Source organism: Somniosus microcephalus, chromosome 3, assembly GCF_052327205.1.
Source record: "Somniosus microcephalus isolate GS21.2 chromosome 3, FLI_Smic_1.0, whole genome shotgun sequence".
NCBI lineage: Eukaryota > Metazoa > Chordata > Chondrichthyes > Squaliformes > Somniosidae > Somniosus > Somniosus microcephalus.
This window is the reverse complement of record NC_140989.1, coordinates 367,088,270-367,109,983: the sequence shown is the minus strand read 5'-3', so window position 1 is coordinate 367,109,983 and position 21,714 is coordinate 367,088,270. Positions and strand designations below refer to the sequence as shown.

The following is a 21,714-nucleotide window of genomic DNA, read 5'->3' as shown; positions in this document are numbered from 1 at the left end:
ATTCAGGAGAAACTTCTTTACCCAGAGAGAATGTGGAAAACGCTACCACAGGGAGTGGTTGAGGCGAATAGTATCGATGCATTTAAGGGGAAGCTGGATAAAGACACGAGGGAGAAAGGAATAGAAGGATATGTTGATGGGGTGAGATGAAGAGGGGTGGGAGGAGGCTGGTGTGGAGCATTAACACCGGCACAGACCAGTTGGGCCGAATGGCCTGTTTCTGTGCCGTAGGTTTGATGTAACTCGATACAACCTACCCCAAAAACCTGTGTGCAACTCCCTCTGCTGGTGAATGACGCAACGTTCCAGTGTAACAACGGGGCAACAGACGTCGAGGAAATTCAGGACCACAGCTATTGAAATGGTTACACTGCAGGAATCCGAGCATCTCCCTCGTGACCTGCTGTCCCTACTGTTAGTCAAACTATTCCTGGATAAAGTTATGAGGCAGGGTGGAATAGAACTTGGAAAGGGTAAATTGGAAAAGACTTAGGGATGTCAAACTAGTGTGAGCCATAAATAAACATGATAAATAAATAAGGCGCTGTATTACATTGCCTAATCAGTTGCGTTTAGTTCTCCTAGATACTTTCTGCATCCCGTTCAACCCCGGTGCTCGCTGATCTACATTGGCTCCTGGGCCGGCAACACCTCGATTTTACAATTCTCATCCTTGTTTTCAAATCCCTCCATGGTCCCATCCCCTTCCGTATCTCTGTAACCTCCTCCAGCCCCACAACCCCCCGAGATCTCTGCGCTCCTTCAATTCTGGCCTCTTGTCCATCCCTGATTTCCATCGCTCCGCCATTGGCGGCCGTGCCTTCAGCTGCCTGGGCCCCAGGCTCTGGAATTCCCTCCCTAAACCTCTCCGCCATCTTACACCTTACTCTGCTCCTTTAAGATGCTCCTTAAAAGCAACCTACCAACAACTTGCATTTATATAGCGCCTTCAATGTAGTAAAACGTCCCAAGGCGCTTCACAGGAGCGATTATCAAACAAAATTTGACACGAGCCACATAAGGAGATATTAGGGCAGGTGAAAGAGGTAGGAGCGTCTTAAAGGAGGAGAGAGAAGTAGAGAATCAGAGAGGTTTAGGGAGGAAATTCCAGAGCTTAGGGCCCAGGCAGCTGAAGGCACGGCCGCCAATGGTGGAGCGATGGAAATCGGGGATACGCAAGAGGGCAGAATTGGAGGAGCGCGGAGATCTCGGAGGGTTGTAGGGGCTAGTGGAGGTTACAGAGATAGGAAGGGGGTGAGGCCATGGAGGGATTTGAAAAGAGGGATGAGAATTTTTAAATGGAGACATTGCTGGACCGGGAGCCAGTGTGGACACAGCGAGCACAGAGGGTGAGGCAGCACTGCTGATGGCTGGTCCTGAAGTAACAAGGACAATGGTCACTGAGCCAGTCTGTTCCACCCTCTTAGCTGGAAAATGGTAAATAAAGACCTGAATAAAGTGAGTTCTCTGTATGGGTTTTTGTTGGCTTTTTGAAGTGGCCATTTTAATATCATAACCTATCAGTCAGCAGGATAAAAATGCTAAGCATCCTTGTACACCAACACAAACAACCCACATACGTGACACTGAGGGTTAATGGGCCCAATGTCGTTCATTTAGATATATTTCAATAACCACTAGCCAGTGATGTGAGGCATGGGTGTTTCGGACAAGTGTAAACACATTCCGATTGCTATCAGCACCACCTCATGTCCCCCGCCCTTTGAAACAATTGTGTATTATTTTCAGTTTCAAAGCGGTCTGTTCCCTCATTGTCATTACTTTGTGCCTGCTCAAGTACCCTGACGTGTACTGATGCCAGTCCCATTAAGAAGATGAAATCATAAGTGTTTGGAGAAGCTTATTATGTGTTTACAAATGGAAAGGCCACACTCAATTTCCCATCTCCCATTCCAAGACAGGTTTGAGTTGGTTTCTGAAAGATTACAGACAACAAAGAGCTGGGAAAATACAGGATCAGATCGCTTTGAAACTGAATTAAAAAAAAAACATTTATTTGTTCCTGGGATGTGGACGTCACTGGCAATGCCAGCATTTATTGCCCATCCCTAGTTGCCCCTTGAGAAGGTGGTGGTGAGCCGCCTTCTTGAACCGCTGCAGTCCGTGTGGTGAAGGTGCTCCCACAGTGCTGTTAGGGAGGGAGTTCCAGGATTTTGACCCAGCGACGATGAAGGAATGGCCCGATATATTTACAAGTCAGGATGGTGTGTGACTTGGAGGGGAACTTGGAGGTGGTGGTGTTCCCATGTGCCTGCTGCCCTTGTCCTTCTTGGTGGAAGAGGTCATGGGTTTGGGAGGTGCTGCCGAAGAAGCCATGGCGAAAATGGTGCACAATTATTTAGAAGGGAGGGGGAAATCAGACAGTGCTAATAGCAATAGGCATATGTTTACACTGGCTGAAATCACACATGCCTCACATCAATAGCTAGTGGTTTATGAAATATATGAATGACATTGGGCCCATTACCTCATTGAAGCGTTTAAAATTCTTAAAGGGCTTGACAGGGTAGATGCTGAGAGGTTGTTTCCCCCTGGCTGGAGAGTCTAGAACCAGGGGTCACAGTCTCCGGATAAGGGGTCGGCCATTTAGGACTGAGATGAGGAGGAATTTCTTTACGCAGAGAGTTGTGAATCTTTGAAATTCTCTATCCCTAAGGGCTGTGGATGCTGAGTCGTTGAGTATATTCAAGGCTGAGATCGATAGATTTTTTGACTCTAGGGGAATCAAGGGATGTGGAGATCGGGCGGGAAAGTGGAGTTGAGGTCGAAGATCAGCCATGATCGTATTGAATGGCGGAGCAGGCTCGAGGGGCCGAATGGCCTACTCCTGCTCCTAATTCTTATGATCTTAGTTAACCGCAAGTGTTACTGATGTAGGTAGTTCCTGATATATAAGTCTAACGATTTTATAAACTACTGGTTGCTAACATGTATTCGGTTTACATTTTAGGCCTGGTGGGTGGAGCATGAATTATTGGTTGTGATTATAATAATAACCCAGTTTAATTCACAATCCTTCACAGCTCGAGAAATACCAATTATAAAATGTGGTCCTTGTTATAGGGTAGATAGAGAGAAATTATTTCCTCTGGTGGGGGGAGTCCAGAACAAGGGGGCAGAACCTTAAAATTAGAGCCAGGCCGTTCAAGGGTGATGTCAGGAAGCACTTCTTCACACAAAGGGTAGTAAAAATCTGGAACTCTCTCCCCCCAAAAGCTGTTGAGGCTGGAGGGGGGCGTCAATTGAAAATTTCAAACTGAGATTGACGGATTTTTGTTAGGCAAGAGTATTAAGGGTTACGGAACCGAGGCGGGTAGGTGGAGTTAAGATAAAGATCAGCCATGGTTTAATTGACCAGTGGAACAGGCTCGAGGGGCTGAATGGCCTCCTCCTGATCCGATGTTCCTAGAACCTTCCAGAGTGGCTAACAAGAGACAGTGTTGTAATAAATACACACTGTGCTCCTCGTTAGAGAGCCTTGAATTTCTGGTAATCCTCTTGACTAAGACATTAAGGCACATTAAGGCATAGCAAAACTACACATTCCTCAGGAAATCTAACTGCCACAACTTCATGGCTGTCGAATGAGTTTAGGAATGGCTATGATAAATGCTGTAATGTATTTTATCCAGGAACTGGGAATCTTGAAATGATTAAACCGCTCCTGTACGCCTCATGCTTCAATCAACTATCTGCCTTTTACACCAACAAAAAAGTCCACTGGAATTCCCTTTATTAAAAACAAAAAATGCATTATTAATACATTTAAAATTCCCTTTTTTTTGGAAGCTCACATTTAAACTGAATAGATTGGTATTGTATTAGTTCAATATATAGAGCCAGAGAATGACACAGCACAGGAGGAGGCCATTCAGCCCATCGTGCCTGTGCCGGCTCTTTGAAAGAGCTCTCCAATTAGTCCCACTCCCCTCTGCTCTTTCCCCAGAGCCCTGTATTTTTTTCCCCTTCAAGTATTTCTCCAATTCCCTTTTGAAAGTTCCTATTGAATCTGCTTCCACCGCCCTTTCAGGCAGCGCATTCCAGATCACGACAACTCGCTGTGTATTTTTTTTCTTCTCATCTTTCCCTCTGGTTCTTTTGCCAATCACTTTAAATCTGTGTCCTCTGGTTACTGACCACTCAATCACTGGAAACAGTTTCTCTTTACTTACGCTATCAAAACCCTTCATGATTTTGAACACCTCTATTAAAGGGACAGTGGTAACTTGGGTATGTAATTGGCTAAGAGATAGGAGGCAGAGAGTAGTGGTGAAGGGATCTTTTTCTGACTGGAGAGGAGTATGCAGTGGGGTCCCCCAGGGGTTGGTACCAGGCCTGGACTTGGGGAGTACAATTTTGAAATTTGCGGATAATACAAAACTTGCCAACATCGTAAGTAGTAAAGAGAATAGTAGCGGACTTCAGGAGGGCATAGACAGGCTGGCGAAATGGGCAGACAGGTGGCAGATGCAATTTAATGCGGATTAGTGTGAAGTGATGCACATTGGGAGGAACAACATGCAGAGGCAGGATAATCTGAATTGTATTATTTTGAGGGAGGTGGAAGAGCTGAGGGACCTGGAGGTGCATATTCACAAAGGGCAAATTGATAAGGTGGTTAAAAAGTGTAAAATATTCACAGGAATAAGTAGTTTGCATTGTGCAAACACAGCATCAGTAAGATGCAGAAGGTAGGGTAAGATAAAGTAGGATCACAAAAACATAATCATCTTGGTGCATTGTGTAATATCAGAAATACAAGAATTTGCAGATAATACACACAGAGTGTCCTGGACAATATTGATTCCACAACCAACATCACTAAAAACAGAATATCTGGTCATTATCAAATGGCTGTTTGAGGGATCTTGCTGTGCGCAACTTTAACGAAGTAAAATGTCCCAAGGCGCTTCACAGGAGCGATATAAAACAAAGTTTGACACCGAGCCACATAAGGAGATATTAGGGCAGGTGACCAAAAGCTTGGTCAAAGAGGTCGGTTTTAAGGAGCGTCTTAAAGGAGGAGAGAGGGGTAGCAAGGTGGAGAGGTTCAGGGAGGGAATTCCAGAGCGTGGGGCCCAGGCAGCTTAAGGCACGGCCGCCAATGGTGGAGCGATGAAAATAGTTGAGCGATTATAATCAGGGACGCTCAAGAGGCCAGAATTAGAGGAGCGCAGAGATCACGGAGGGTTGTGGGGCTGGAGGAGGTTACAGAGATAGGGAGGGGGCGAGGCCGTGGAGGGATTTGAAAACAAGGATGAGAATTTTGAAATTGAGGCGTTGCTTAACCGGGAGCCAATGTAGGTCAGCGAGCAGCGGGGTGATGGGTGAACGGGACTTGGTGCGAGTTAGGACACGGGCAGCCGAGTTTTGGATGACCTCAAGTACAGGCAGGGTAGAACATGGGAGGCTGGTCAGGAGAGCGTTGGAATAGTCAAGTCTAGCGGTAACAGAGGCATGGATGAGGGTTTCAGCAGCGGATGAGCTGAGGCAGGGGCGGAGTCGAGCGATGTTCCGGAGGTGGAAATAGGCGGTTGTAGTGATGGCGCAGATATGTGGTCGGAAACTGATATCGGGGTCAAATATGACGGCAAGGTTGCGAGCAGTCTGGGTCAGCCTCAGACAGTTGCTGGTGAGAGGGATCACGTTGGTGGCTAGGGAATGGAGTTTGTGGTGGGGACTGAAGACAATGGCTTCGGTCTTCCCAATATTGCCCAAGCTGAAAGGGATTTCCATGCTACACCTAAATTAAATCTGGTTTCTAATCAAGAATGTGACGGACTGACTGCTGTTGAAATGCTATGGTGTTATGTTGCTCCTGTCTGATGTGCCACAAGGAGGCATCAGATGCTACTTTATCTGCTTTCAACTATTCTGATACAGACAAGATTCATAAACAGAAATGTTCAACTACAATATTACATTCTGAAAACTCTGCATTATTCCAACTGGGAAAGATGTGTTTTTATTTTATATTGGTAATATATACATTTGGTTGACAGTGTTTTTGATCATAATAATACTTCAGGTGTCAACTGTGGCTCAGTGGGCAGCACTCTCGCCTCTGGGTCCAGTCCCACTCCAGAGACTTGAGCACAAAATCTAGGCTGACACTCCAGCGCAGTGCTGAGGGAGCGCTGCACTGTCGGAGGGGCAGTGCTGAGGGAGCGCTGCACTGTCGGAGGGGCAGTACTGAGGGATGCTGCACTGTCGGAGGGGCAGTACTGAGGGAGCGCCGCACTGTCGGAGGGGCAGTACTGAGGGAGCGCTGCACTGTCGGAGGGGCAGTACTGAGGGAGCGCTGCACTGTTGGAGGGGCAGTACTAAGGGAGCGCTACACTGTCGGAGGGGCAGTACTGAGGGAGCGCTGCACTGTTGGAGGGGCAGTCCTGAGGGAACGCTGCACTGTCGGAGGGGCAGTACTGAGGGAACGCTGCACTGTCGGAGGGGCAGTACTGAGGGAGCGCCGCACTGTCGGAGGGGCTGTCTTTCGGATGAGATGTTAAACAGAGTCTGCCCTCTCAGGTGGACGTAAAAGATCCCACGGCACTATTTCGAAGAAGAGCGGGGGCGTTCTCCCCAGTGTCCTGGGCCAATATTTATCCCTCAATTAAAAGCACTAAAAAAATGGTTGATCTGGTCATTTTCACATCGTTGTTAGTGGGAGCTTTTTTTTTCTTTCGCTTATGGGGTCCGGGCGTCGCTGGCAAGGCCGGCATTTATTGTCCATTCCTAATTGCCCTTGAGAAGGTGGTGGTGAGCCGTCTTCTTGAACCGCTGCAGTCCGTGTGGTGAAGGTACACCCACAGTGCTGTTAGGGAGGGAGTTCCAGGATTGTGACCCAGCGACGATGAAGGATCGGCCGATATATTTCCAAGTCAGGATGGTGTGTGACTTGGAGGGGAACTTGGAGGTGGTGGTGTTCCCATGCGTCTGCTGCCCTTGTCCTTCTAGGTGGAAGAGATCGCGGGTTTGGGAGGTGCTGCCGAAGAAACCTTGGCGAGTTGCTGCAGTGCATCTTGTAGATGGTACACACTGCAGCCACAGTGCACCACTGGTGGAGGGAGTGAATGTTTAAGGTGGTGGATGGGGTGCCAATCAAGCGGGCTGCTTTGTCCTGGATGGTGTCGAGCTTCTTGAGTGTTGTTGGAGCTGCACTCATCCAGGCAAGTGGAGAGTATTCCATCACACTCCTTACTTGTGCCTTGCTGTGCACAAATTGGCTGCCGTGTTTCCTACATTACAACAGTGACTAACCTTCAAAGGTAATTTTGAAATTGGCTGTAAAAGGCTTTGAGACACCCTGAGGTCATGCAAGGCGCTATATAAATGCAAGTTCTTTCTTTATTTCTTTAAGGTGTGACCTGTTGTTAGTATTAATATGTGCAAAGAAAAAATCCATTTAAAATTTCTGTTTCAAACATTTTTACAAGAGTAAAGAATAAAGAATGCTGGAAGTGTATGATTATGGGATTGCCCTCTTCTTTACAGCATTACATCACTTTTTTGCATAGAGACGGTTCTCTTTAGATTTTAGTTAAATAATTCTGCTTAATGTGAATGTTATGGGCAATGGCTGACATAGTTGAGTAGACTTTGATACACCATTTCTTTTATCGTGCATCTTCTGACACAGTTTTCCACAGGAGAGTGAGGCCACTAATTTTACATAGAATTACAGAGAATGTCCAGTGCAGAAACAGGCCATTCGGCCCAACTGGTCCGTGCCGGTGTTTATGCTCCACACCAGCCTCCTTCCGCCCCGCTTCATCTCACCCTATCAGCGAAACCTTCTATTCCTTTCTCCCTCATGTGTTTATCTGGCATCCCCTTAAATGCATCTCTGCTATTCACCTCAACCACTCCCTGTGGTAGTGAGTTCCACATTTTCACTATTCTCTGGGTAGAAGTTTCTCCTGAATTCCCTATTGGATTTATTAGTGACTATGTTATATTAATGGCCTCTAGTTCTGGTCTCCCCCACAAGTGGAAACATCTTCTCTCCGTCTACCCTATCGAACCCCTTCATAATCTTAAAGACCTCTCTCAGGTCACCCCTCGGCCTTCTCTTTGCTAAAGAGCCCCAGCCTGTTCATCCTTTCCTGTTAGGTATAACCTCTCAGTTCTGGTATCATCCTTGTGAATCTTTTTTGCACCGTCTCCAGTGCCTCTATATCCTTTTTATAATAGGGAGACCAGAACAGTGCACAGTGCTCCAAGTGTGGTCTAATCAAGGTTCGATACAGGTTTAGCATAACTTCTCTGCTTTGCAATTCTACTCCTCTAGAAATGAACACATTTGCTTGGTTTGCTGATGTTGGATTTATTATTTACTTCAATAGGGATATCCAGGTGCTTTTGGAGCGAGAGGTCCTCCTGGTTCAGACGGCAGCCCAGTGAGTTACATCCACGTACCATTCTGTTCATTTAATTTTCAGTCTTAAAGAAGGGATATCGGGGGCTGGATTTTCATTGAGGAGTCGGGTAGGAGGCAGGACTACAACTTTTGGGGTTGTAGTCCTGCCTCCATCGAGTTCTAGCCAACCAACGCGATTTAGACTTGATTGACCTTGTTGAGCCCGCCCAGCGGGCTCAGCAGGCCAATTAAGGGCCACCCGGCAACAGGTGACGTCACAGATTGATATTTCATCTGTCAAGACCTTTTGACAGATGAAATATCAGCGTTTCACAGCTGTTTGAAGCTGCCAAACACTGACAATCTGTACTCCAGGTTAATCCCTTCCTCTCAGGATGATTTAGAGATCTCCCCGGAACAGAAAGCAGAGGTTGCAGATTTTGACAGCTCGCAGCCATTCTACTTTCTGTGCCAGTGAGATGAGGGACTCCCGAGACCTGAAGGAAGGAAGGCTGTAAAGGTTAGTAGAACTTCTTTTAAACACTTTACACAGACCAAACACACTTACCTTTGCACTCATGCACCCATCACTCACCTGAACACCGACATCTCGACCCCTCCAAGCCCTTCATCCCGATGGCTCGCCTCGCTAACTTGGCGTGGTTTGGAGCCGTCGGGAATCCCACATTTCAACAATGAAAATAGGGATTAGGCTAAAAACTGCCGGTTAACTACCTGTTAACAGGCAGTTAATTGGCACTAATCCACTTCCCGCCTTGGGTAGGCGGGTCCCAGCGTGGGGCGGGTACCCGCCTCCTTTGAAACTGGCATGGAGGCGGGATGGGGTCGGGACCCCCGATTTCGGGATTTTAAACTCCCACACACCTCCAATCCCGACTCCACGGTCCAATGAAGATCCTGCCCATGGTGTCAGTCCGGCGCGTCCCTTAGGTCTCGATTGTTTACACACAGCTCCACTAGTTTACACCCAGTTATACCTTGCGGTGAGATTTGGGGGTAAATAGACATCGACAAAATGAATGTAATTCCAGATGTTACGTTCCAATTCTACCCCCTTGTTTTTATTATTGCAATAATATATAGAGTTACGAGTCTGCCACACAGAAACAGGCCATTGGGCCCAACTGCTCCGTGCCGGTGTTTATGCTCCACACCAGCCTCCTCCCACCCCTCTTCATCTCACCCCATCAACATACCCTTCTATTCCTTTCTCCCTCATGTGTTTATCCAGCTTCCCCTTAATGTATCTGTACTATTCGCCTCAATCACTCCCTGTGGTAGCAAGTTCCACATTCTCACCACTCTCTGGGTAAAGGAGTTTTACCTGAATTCCTGTTTGGATTTATTAGTGATGTTCTTATATTGATGGTCTCTAGTTTTGGACTCCCCCTCCCGCCCCCACCAACCCCCACCCCCACCCCAAGTGGAAACATGTAATGAAGAAAGAATGCGATAATGTTTTCACGACCCAATGAGATGTTTTGTTGTCATGATGTGGAGATGCCGGTGTTGGACTGGGGTGGACAAATGTGAGAAGTCACACAACACCAGGTTATAGTCCAACAGCTTTATTTGAAATCACAAGCTTTCGGAGCGCTTCACCTGACGAAGGAGCAGCGCTCCGAAAGCTTGTGATTTCAAATAAAGCTGTTGGACTATAACCTGGTGTTGTGTGACTTCTCATGTTTTGTTGTGAATTGCATTGTGATCTTTCTCAATGTTCTAATCATAAAGTCTATAGAACAAAACTTGAGTTTATTCAAGACATCATACATTGTAATTTGCAAATCCGCGACTGATTGTGCACTCACTGAGCTGAGCTCACAGGGGGTGTGTTTCAGAGAGTTGGAGCGAAAACTTTGTAACCCCGCACTCTGATCCACAGGAAGCACAAGATCATGGAATTAACCCTTATTTGTGAGGTTCCACATCCCTAAATAAACAGAAAACATTCACAATTGCTGTCATCAAGGCTCATGTTTTTGGAAATGTAACAATCCATTGAACATAAGATCATAGGAACATAACAAATAGGAGTCGGCCATTTGGCCCCTCGAGCCTGCTCTCGCCATTCAATAAGATCATGGCTGATCTTCTACCTCATCTCCACTTTTCTGCACTATCCCCATATCCCGTGATTCCCTTTGTGTACAATACAAAAATTTGGTAAAATACAATCATCTACAGTGTGAAAGCAAATCTGATATTCTTTTTTCATAGAACCATAGAATCTTGCAACACAGAGGGAGGCCATTTGGTCCATCAAGTCCGTGCTGGCTTGCTGCACAGCAATCCAGTCAGTCCCATTCCCCCGCTCTATCCCCGTAGCCCTGCAAGTTTATTTCCCTCAAGTGCCTATCCAGTCTCTCCTTGAAAACACAGAGTGTCTCCGCTTCCACCACTTCCGTCGGCAGCGAGTTCCAGGTCCTCACCACTCACTGCGTAAAAAAGATTTTCCTCACGTCCCCCCAGTATCTCTTCCCCAAAACCTTAAATTTGTGTCCCCTAGTCCTTGTACCATCAACTAGTGGGAACAGCCTTTCCCCGTCTAGCCTATCCAAACCCGTCATAATCTTGTACACCTCTATCAAATCACCCCTCAGCCTCCTTTGCTCTAATGAAAACAAATCCAGCTTCTCCAACCTGTCCTTGTAGCTAAGATTCCCCATCCCCGGAACCATCCTGGTAAATCTCCTCTGCACCCTCTCAAGGGCCTTCACATCCTTCCTAAAGTGTGGTGACCAGAACTGGACGCAATACTCCAGTTGTGGCCAAGCCAGCGCTTTATAAAGGTTCAGCATAACTTCTCTACTTTTGTACTCAATACCTCTATTTATGAAGCCCAAGATCCCATATGCTTTGCTAACCACTCTCTCAATATTGTCTTTCCAATATGTTTCCAAACACTGTGTCACAAAAATTCTAGATCCCTGTCTCCAGCAGGTGCAATGGGAGATATTCTGTGTCCTGGTTGTGCACTCAGCAAGGTAGTTACTTTTTTAAAAACATTGAAAAGTTTGGTACACACAGTGGCTGAGATTGTAGCTTGTGTCACCAGGACTGGTTGTGCAGACAGAATAGCGCAAACTTGCCATGCACACAGGGTGAGGCAAGGCCTCAAACACAGCCCATACGAGCAAATGTCCAAATAAATGCTCTTGTGAAACCCACTCATGATTTGAGTCTTATTTACAAAGGACGTCAGGTTTCCAACCAACTTTTACATGTATAATAGCAAAATACTGCGGATGCTGGAAATCTGAAATAACAACATAAAACGCTGGAAATACTCAGCATGCCAGGCAGCATCCGTGGAGAGAGAAACAGAGTTAACGTTTCAGGTCTGGGACCCTTCATCAGAACTGGAAAAAGCTGGAGATGTAACAGATATTGTTATAAATCTCATCATCATAAAGAAATTACTCATGAAATAACACTGGATGGCCAGCTGGTGGCGCCGTCCAAGGAGTATAAATACTTGGGCGTGGGCCCAGCTTGCTCAGGGATATTTTGTAAGACAGGAACTAGTGAAGTACAACTAGACCTCCATGTTCTGAAACAAGTTGATTAAAGCCTTGCTTTATACTCGAACCAAGTGCGTAGTGAGTTTTATTACGTCAGATATTAAGCAGGTGCAGAGACAGGAGGGCATTGAAGGAATATACTGTGCTTTTGAAAGAGGCAGAGTACTTCTTGCAATTTAGTATACTGCATTCGCTGCTCACGATGCGGTCTCCTCTACATTGGGGAGACCAAACGCAGATTGGGCGACCGCTTTGCGGAACACCTCCGTTCAGTCCGTAAGGGTGACCCTGAGCTTCCAGTCGCCTATCACTTTAATTCACTGCTTCACTCCCACTCTGATTTCTCTGTCCTCGGCCTATTATATTGTTCCAATGTAGCTCAACGTAAGCTCGAGGAACAGCACCTCATCTTTCGATTAGGCACTTTAAAGCCTTCTGGCCTCAACATCGAGTTCAACAATTTCAAACTATAACCCTTGCCCCCATTTTTCATGCTGTATGATTTTGCCATTCCCATTTGCAACATTTTGGCCCAGAAATTCGGGTCAGGGGCTTCCTGCGGGTGCAAGCCCCCGGCCTGCACTTACCTACCGCGCCGGCCATTGAGCTGTGGGCCCGCGTGGGATTCCGATCCTGGGCCTGCTCCAACTGCCGGCGCGCAGTGCTTGCATATCCCAGGGGCGCAGTTAGTTCGATACGTCCCCTGGGATCACGTGGGCCATGGAGAGCCAATCGGAGCAGGGAAATGCCCATTCATAAAATTGACAGGAAGAGCTGTCAAACCTATAAATACAGGTAGACTATCCTTTATCCGAAAACCTCGGGACCAGCTGTGTTTCGGTTTTCGGAAAATTTCGGATTTCGGAAGGTATTTTATAAGACTGGGAAATTTGTCAGGGGTGGGGGTCGGCGGGGGGTCGGGGTCGGCGGGGGGGGTCGGGGGTCGGGGTCGGCGGGGGTCGGGGTCGTCGGGGGGTCGGGGGTGGGGGTTGGGGTCGTGCGCACGACTTACGCTGAACGAAAACACTTTCGGTTTTCAGAGGATTTCGGTTTTCGGAAGTGCGGATAAAGGATACACTATCCCTTATCCGAAAGGGTGGGGGTTGGCGGGGGGTCGGGGGTCGGGTGGGGGGAGAAAAGAATATCGGACAGGCCGCTGCAGCTATTGGACGGGCCGCTGTATTGTTGGGTTCACTCTCCCGGTATACCTCCTTCACACTGCCCGGCTCGGCCTGCAATCTCCTACCCAGGAGGGAACTCAGTGACCCTCTGCCCTGCTCAGCGTAAGTCGTGCGCCACTCTGGTCATGTCGTGCGCACGACTTATGCTGAACGAAAAAACCTTCGGTTTTTAGAGGGTTTCGGTTTTCGGAAGTTCGGATAAAGGGTAGTCTACCTGTACTATAAGCTCCAAAACATCACTAAAACTTCAAATAAATTTTTAAAAACACATTTTTAAAATAACTATAAATTATATAAAATAACTATTTTAAACAATAATTTAAAGTTTTGAAAAAATTAATTACATTTTCTAACGGGGCTAAAAATAAACTTACCTTTCTTTAAAGTATTTATAAATAATAAACCTATGGAAAAAATGTTTTAATTTTAATTAATTCACCACTTACCTTCCTTGCGACTGCTTTTTAAATATGTAACTTCTGGAGATTTACCCTCCCGGAAAAACCTGGAAAAGAAACGTAAGTTCAATGCGCACGCGCTGCCTCTCCTGCGCACGCGCTGCCTCTCCGGCGCACGCATTCGACCTGTGAACCCCTTCTTTCAAGGGAACGGAAGTTCCGGTTTCCCGCGCATGCGCAGTGCATGCACGAAACCGGCACTTTCGTTGGGCCTACGGGTGAGTACCCAGCGCGTACTCACCCGTGGGGACCCGAAGTTCTGGGCCTTTATCTTTCCTGCCTCTTTCAAAAGCACAGTACATTCCTTCAATGCCCTCCTGTCTCTGCACCTGCTTAATATCTGTTACATCTCCAGCTTTTTCCAGTTCTGATGAAGGGTCCCAGACCTGAAACGTTGACACTGTTTCTCTCTCCACGGATGCTGCCTGGCCTGCTGAGTATTTCCAGCGTTTTCTGTTGTTATTTCAACTTTTACATGTGATCTCCAAACATGCTGTAAAACTTACAGCGCCTGCCTCTCACTACCTGTAAGGTAACAGCTTCCATTGAGTCACTATGTTAGAATCATAGAATCATAGAATGATACAGCACAGAAGGAGGCCATTCGGCCCATCGAGTCTGCGCCGGCTCTTTCGAAGAGCAATCCATTCAGTCCCACTCCCCCGCTCTTTCCCCATATCCCTTCAATTTTTTCTCCTTCAAGTATTTATCCAATTCTCTTTTGAAGCTACTATTGAATCTGTGTCCACCACCCTATCAGGCAACGCATTCCAAATCCTTTTTTTTTATTCGTTCATGGGATGTGGACGTCGCTGGCCAGGCCAGCATTTATTGCCCATCCCTAGTTGCCCTTGAGAAGGTGGTGGTGAGCCGCCTTCTTGAACCGCTGCAGTCCGTGTGGTGAAGGTGCTCCCACAGTGCTGTTAGGGAGGGAGTTCCAAGATTTTGACCCAGCGACAATGAAGGAACGGCCGATATACTTCATAGAAACATAGAAGATAGGAGCAGGAGTAGGCCATTCGGCCCCTCGAGCCTGTTCCGCCATTTAATGAGATCATGGCTGATCATCCAAATTCAGTACTCTGTTCCTGCTTTCTCCCCATATCCCTTGATCCCTTTAGCCTTAAGAAACATATCTAACTCCTTCTTGAATATATTTAATGAATTAGCCTCAACGGCCTTCTGTGGTAGAGAATTCCATAGGTTCACCACTCTCTGGGTGAAGAAATTCCTCTTCATCTCAGTCCTAAATGGCTTATCCTTTATCCTTAGACTGTGACCCCTAGTTCTGGACTCCCCCGCCATCGGGAACATCTTTCCTGCACCTAGTCTGTCTAGATAATGACCAGATAGTCTGTTATGTTGTTACGTTGGTTGAGGGATAAATATTGGCCCAGGACACCGGGGAGAACTCCCCTGTCTGTTAGAATTTTATAAGTTCCAATGAGATCCCCTCTTATTCTTCTAAACTCTAGCGAATACAAGCCCAATCTCTCTTCATACGTCATTCCTGCCATCCCAGGTATCAGTCTGGTGAATCTTCGCTGCACTCCCTCCATGGCAAGAACATCCTTCCTCAGATAAGGCGACCAAAACTGCACACAATACTCAAGGTGTGGTCTCACCAAGGCCCTGTACAACTGCAGCAAGATATCCTTGCTCCTGTACTCGAATCCTCTCGCTATGAAGGCCAGCATACTATTTGCCTTCTTAACCGCCTGCTGCACCTGCATGCTTACCTTCAGCGACTGGTGCACAAGGACACCCAGGTCTCGTTGCACTTCCCTTTCTCCCAATCTATTGCCGTTCAGATAATAATCTGCCTTCCTGTTTTTGCCACCAAAGTGGAGAACCTCGCATTTATCCACATTATACTGCATCTGCCATGCATCTGCCCAATCACCCAACCTGTCCAAATCATACTGGTTTTCAAGTCAGGATGGTGTGTGACTTGGCGGGGTACTTGGAGGTGGTGGTGTTCCCATGCGCCTGCTGCCCTTGTCCTAACCACTCATTGCATTAAAAAGTTATTCCTCATGTCTCCTCTGATTCTTTTGACAGATTTTAGCTAAAGGGAAATCATAGATTAATAGTAACTGCGTATTGTTCCCCAGTAACTACAATTATATTGTACTGTGGTCTAAGAAAATGTAAGAATTAATTTGATACTCTTTTTATTTTTAGGGAATAGTTGGAGGAGTTGGGCAACCTGGATTTCCTGGCCTCAGAGTAAGTAGAATATATAATAAAAACAGTAAATGCTGGGAATACTCAGCGGGTCAGGCAGCATCTGTGGAGAGAGAAACAGAGTTAACGTTTCAGGTCGGTGACCTTTCATCGGAACTGGAAAAAGTTAGAGATGCAACAGGGTTTAAGCAAGTACTGAGGCAGGGAGAGCGGGGAGGGGAGGAAAGAACAAAAGGGAAGGTCTGTGATAGGGTGGAAGGCAGGAGAGATTAAAAGACAAAAGGGATGATGGTGCGAGGCGAAAGGAGATGATAATGGGACAAGTTAAGAAACAAAAGATGGGTCTAGAGGAGGTGTAAATGGGAATGGCAGAATCATCAACAGCTGCCATGTGAAAAAATACGTAAACACTGTTTCCTGTCTTACCCTCAGTATTTTCTATCTATTAAACCTTGAAGATAGAAGATTAAGGGGTCATCTAATTGATGTGTTTAAGATGATTAAAGGATTTGAGCGGGTAGATATCAACCTATCGACTCTTTCTACCCTAAATAGTACAGAAAGATCTAATACATGAACCTGTAGTTTGTCTATTTACACCACTAAGTATAGAATCATTTTATGAATCCATATAATTTGCATGACCTGCTTAATAGTGTCAGCTGTGGCTCAGTTGGTAACACCCTCGCCTCTGGGTCAGAAGGGTTGTGGGTTCAAGTCCCACTCCAGGGACTTGAGCACATTGAAGTTAGACCGACACTCCAGTGCAGTGCTGAGGGAGTGCCGCACTGTCGGTGGTGTCGTCTTTTGGATGAGACGTTAAACCGAGGCCCCGTCTGCTCTCTCAGGTGGACGTAAAAGATCCCATGGCAATATTTCGAAGAAGAGCAGGTTAGTTCTCCCCGGTGTCCTGGGCCAATATTTATCCCTCAACCAACGTAACAAAATAACAGATGATCTGGTCAGTGTCACATTGCTGTTTGTGGGAGCTTGCTGTGCACAAATTGGCTGCTGCGTTTCCCACATTACAACAGTGACTACACTTCAAAAAAAAAATTCTTCATTGGCTGTAAAGCGCTATGAGACGTCCGGTAGTCATGAAAGGCGCTATAGAAATTGGTCCTCTACCAACCTGCCCCCTGATTATCAAAATCCACAACAAGGCCTTGGACAACGTGGACCACTTTTCTTACCTCGGGAGCCTACTGTCAACGAGGGCAGACGTCGACGACGAAGTCCAACACTGCCTTCAGTGTGCCAGTGCAGCCTTCGGTCACCTGAGGAAGAGAGTGTTTGAAGACTAGGGCCTAGAAATTCACTGGGGCGCCAGTCTCGCCAGGGCGCCAGAAGTACCGCCCTGGAAGGAGTCGCGGCCGCCCGCCGCAAATTCAGTTTCAGCGCCCCAGATGGAAGCGCGGCGCTACTCGAGGCGCCCCGCATCCCTCTTGGGGTGCTGCAACTGAAAATCGCAGCGCAACGTGCCGCAGCGCCACATGCTGCGGCACAACGCACTGCGGTACTACAGGCCTTCCTCCCCTTCTTAAAGGGGAGGGGCCTGCTGCAGCGCGCTCAAAGAGCCCGGCACCGAGGAAAAGTCGGCACAACACGGGGGGGGGGCTCAGGAGGCCGGGGACGGCGGCGCGGAGAGGTGCTGGCAGGTGGCCAGCAAAAAAAATGGCCGCCCTACACCTCAGCACCTTTACCGCCGCAGGTAGGACCCCTGAACCGGTCGCAAATTGCGACCGGCGTTAAAGCAGGGGGCGCTACCAAATTTCGCGATCGGGGCGGTAGTGCGGCGCTGTGCACACCAATTACATCATCGGTAGCGGCATAGCGCTAACGGCTAGCGCCGCCATTAGCGTCCCGCTAAATTTAGCGGGAGGCGTGGCCAGTGGCGTAAAACCCACTATGTGCCCTCTTTGGGCGCTAACGGGTGGCGCAGCCCACTGAATTTCTAGGCCTAGGACCTCAAACCCGGCACTAAGCTCATGGTCTACAGGGCAGCAGTGATACCCCCCCTGCTATATGCCTCAGAGACATAGACCATGTACAGCAGGCACCTCAAAGCAATGGAGAGGTACCACCAACGCTGCCTCCGCAAGATCCTGCAAATCCATTGGCAGGATAGGTGCACCAACGTCAGTGTTCTTGCTCAGGCCAACATCCCCAGCATCGTAGCTTTGACCACGCTCAATCAGCTCCGATGGACGGGTCACATTGTCTGCATGCCCAATAAGAGGCTCCCAAAACAAGCGCTCTACTTGGAGCTCCGACACGACAAGAGAGCCCCAGGAGGGCAGAGGAAACACTTCAAGGACACCCTCAAAGCCTCCTTGAAAAAGTGTAACATCCCCACCGACACCTGGGAATCCCTGGCCCAAGACCGCACAAAGTGGAGGAGAAGCATCCGGGAAGATGCCGAACGCCTCGAGTCTCTTCGCCGGGAGCAAGCGGAAGCCAATCGCAGGCAGCACAAGGAGCGCACGTCAACCCAAGCACCCCAGCCACCCGCCCCTTCAACCACCGCCTGCCCCACCTGTGACAGAGACTGTAGGTCCCGCATTGGACTCATCAGTCACCTGAGAACTCATTTTTAATGCGGAAGCAAATCATCCTCGGTTCCGAGGGACTGCCTAAGCCTATAGAAATGCAAGTCTTTCTTAAAATTAGAAAAGTGATTTGACATTGGCTATGGCTTCTAGCTTTTACACTATTTAGATTGCACGGGTATTTTCTTGGAAGCGCTTTAAGATATAATGTTCTAAAATGTTATATTTAGGTATATGGCCAACATTATAGGTGCAAGCTTCGTTCCACATAATCATCACATTTATACAGCTTGCAGTTTTGGCCACTGCTGTTGAAAAATATCCGGCAAATACATTATCTTCTGATGCAACTGCAGTTTCCAATTATCACTTTAAGGTTTATGAGCATTTTAAATGGATTTGTCAGGATCTTCTTGTAAGTCCTTGGCTACCAGTCAGTCCATGGGTCTTTTCCAGATCTAAGGATCTAACAGCTGTTCTGAAGACAAGTTAGTCTCTGTGCTTTAAATGGGAATCTTGCCAGCTAACAAATAAATGGGCCACAAAATACCGCTGTTAGTGCAAGAACGTCCTTTCTTCAAAAAAACCCAGAAATTATTTAGAATCGTATAACCTTACAGCGTATAATTAAAGCTAGTATTAAGTCAAAGGAGGAAGCTCATACAGTTGCCAGAAAAAGCAGTCAGCCTGAGGATTGGGAACTTTTTAGAAATCAGCAAAGGAGGACCAAGAAATTGATAAAGAAAGGGAAAATGGAATATGAGCCCAAACTCGCGAAAAATATAAAAACGGATTGTAAAAGCTTCTATAGGTATGTGAAAAGGAAAAGACTGGCGAGGGTAAATGTAGGTCCTTTACAGTCAGAGACGGGAGAATTTATAATGGGGAATGAGGAAATGGCAGAGAAATTAAATAAATACTTTGTTTCTGTCTTCACGGAGGAAGACACAAAAAAACTCCCAGAAATACAAGAAAACCAAGGATGTGGCGAGAATGAGGAACTTTTATTAGTAAAAAAAACAGTACTGGCAAAATTAATGGGACTAAAAGCTGATAAATCTTAAGGATAGTGGACGCATTGGTTGTCATCTTCCAAAATTCTATAGATTCTGGAACGGTTCCTGCAGATTGGAGGATAGCAAATGTAACCCCGCTATTTAAGAAAGGAGGGAGAGAGAAAACGGTGAACTACAGACCTGTTAGCCTCACATCAGTAATTGGGAAACAGCTGGAATCTATTATAAAGGATGCAATAACTGAGCACTTAGAAACTAATAGTAAGATTGGGCAGAGTCAACATGGATTTATGAAAGGGAAATCCTGTTTGACAAATCTATTGGAGTTCTTTGAGGATGTAATTAGTGGAGTAGACAAAGGGGAACCGGTAGATGTGGTGTATTTGGATTTTCAGAAGGCCTTCGATAAGGTTCCACACAAGAGGTTGGTGAACAAAATTAGGGCATATGGAATTGGGGGTAATATACTAGCATGGATTGAGAATTGGTTAACAGACAGAAAACAAAGAGCAGGGATAAACGGATCTTTTTCAGGATGGCAGGCTGTGACTAGTGGGGTACCGCAAAGATCGGTGCTTGTGCCCCAGCTATTCACAATCTATTATCAATGATTTGGACGAGGGGACTAAATGTAACATTTCCAAATTTGCTGATGATACAAAGCTAGGTGGCAGTGTCAGTTGTGAAGAGGATGTGAAGAGGCTTCAAGGGGATTTCGACAGGCTCAGTGAGTGGGCGAGAACATGGCAGATGGAATATAATGTGGATAAATGTGAAGTTATCCACTTTGGAAGAAAAAACAGAAAGGCAGAGTATTTCCTAAATGGTGAAAGATTGGGGAATGCAGATGCTCAAAGGGACCTGGGTGTCCTTGTACATGAGTCACTGAAAGTGAATGTGCAGGTGCAGCAAGCCATTAGGAAGGCAAATGGTATGCTGGCCTTCATTACAAGAGGATTTGAGTACGGGAGTAAAGAAGTCTTACTCCAATTATATAGGGCCTTGGTGAGACCACACCTGGAGTACTGTGTACAATTTTGGTCTCCTTACCTAAGGAAGGATATACTTACCATAGAGGGAGTGCAACGAAGGTTCACGAGATTGATTCCTGGGATGGCGGGGCTGTCGTATGAGAAGAGATTGAGTAAACTAGGCCTGTATTCTCTTGAATTCAGAAGAATGAGAGGGGATCTCATTGAAGCATACAAAATTATTACAGGGCTTGATAGGGTGGATGCTGGGAGAATGTTTCCCTTGGCTGGGGAGTCTAGAACCAGGGGCCACAGCCTCAGGATAAAGGGTAGGCCATTCAGGACTGAGATGAGAAGAAATTTCCTCACAGAGGGTGGTGAATCTTTGGAATTCTCTACCCCAGGTGGCTGTGGAGGCTCAGTCATTGGGTATATTCAAAACAGAAGTTGATAGATTTCTGACTGGTAAGGGCATCAAGGGATATGGCGATAGAACCGGTGAATAGAGTTGAGGCAGAGGATCAGCCATGACCTCATTGAATGGCGGAGCAGGCTCAAAGGGCCGAATGGCCAACTCCTGCTCCTATTTCTTATGTTCTTATGTAGCACAGAAAGGAGGCCATTCAGCCCATCGTGCCTGTGCCGGCTCTTTGAAAGAGCTCCAATTAGACCCACTCCCTGCTCTTTCCTCGCAGTCCTGCAAATTTTTTCCCCTTCAAGTATTTCTCCAATTCCCTTTTGAAAGTTACTATTGAATCTGCTTCCGCCGCCCTTTCAGGCAGCGTGCTCCAGATCACAACAACTCACTGCGTAAAAAAGAATTCTCTTCATCTTCCCTCTGGTTCTTTTGCCAATTACCTTAAATCTGTGCCCTCTGGTTACCGACCCTCCTGCCAGTGGAAACAGTCTCTCCTTATTTACTCTTTGAACACCTCTATTAAATCCCCCCCTTAACCTGCTCTGCTCTAAGGAGAACTTAAGTAAATGAAAGGTTCATGTCAAAAACCAGAGGGAAGAATACTTTGGTAAACAGCTGATTATTGAAAAAGAGCCTGTATCTTTCAAATTTGAGATTATAATCTATTCTTATTCCTACAATCCTGAAAATCTGTAGCCCATGGCAACGTAAATGTTAAAATATTTCATTGTTTTTTATCATTAGTCTCTTGGAATGTTAAAAAGGCAACAAGTTTGTCGATCTTGGAGTCCTCCCCAATGTGAGACAAAGGAAAGTATCTTCGGTGAATTGTCCAGTAACCGATTGGAGATCAACATGAGCTCTGGCGATATTTGGAGGAGCCTGTGTATTAATCCAAAGCATTTCATTCCTCTTGAGATCCAGGCATCAGTGAAGTATCTGAGACTTCTGGGGCTGGATTTTACCAACCGCGGCCGGTCCAGGGCAGGAGACGTCCTCGGCGAGTCCCAAA

The 21,714-nt window shown here is 46.7% G+C and overlaps 1 protein-coding gene across 1 annotated transcript in view; it reads left to right on the top strand.

Moving 5' to 3' along the window:
- The window catches only part of col24a1 (collagen type XXIV alpha 1), a 677,579-nt gene that overhangs the window by 303,569 nt on the left and 352,296 nt on the right, over positions 1-21,714 (top strand). The window contains exons 13-14 of the mRNA XM_085983549.1: positions 8,364-8,417; positions 15,746-15,790. Coding sequence (XP_085839675.1) covers positions 8,364-8,417; positions 15,746-15,790 — 99 coding nt within the window. The remainder of the gene's footprint in view (positions 1-8,363; positions 8,418-15,745; positions 15,791-21,714) is intronic.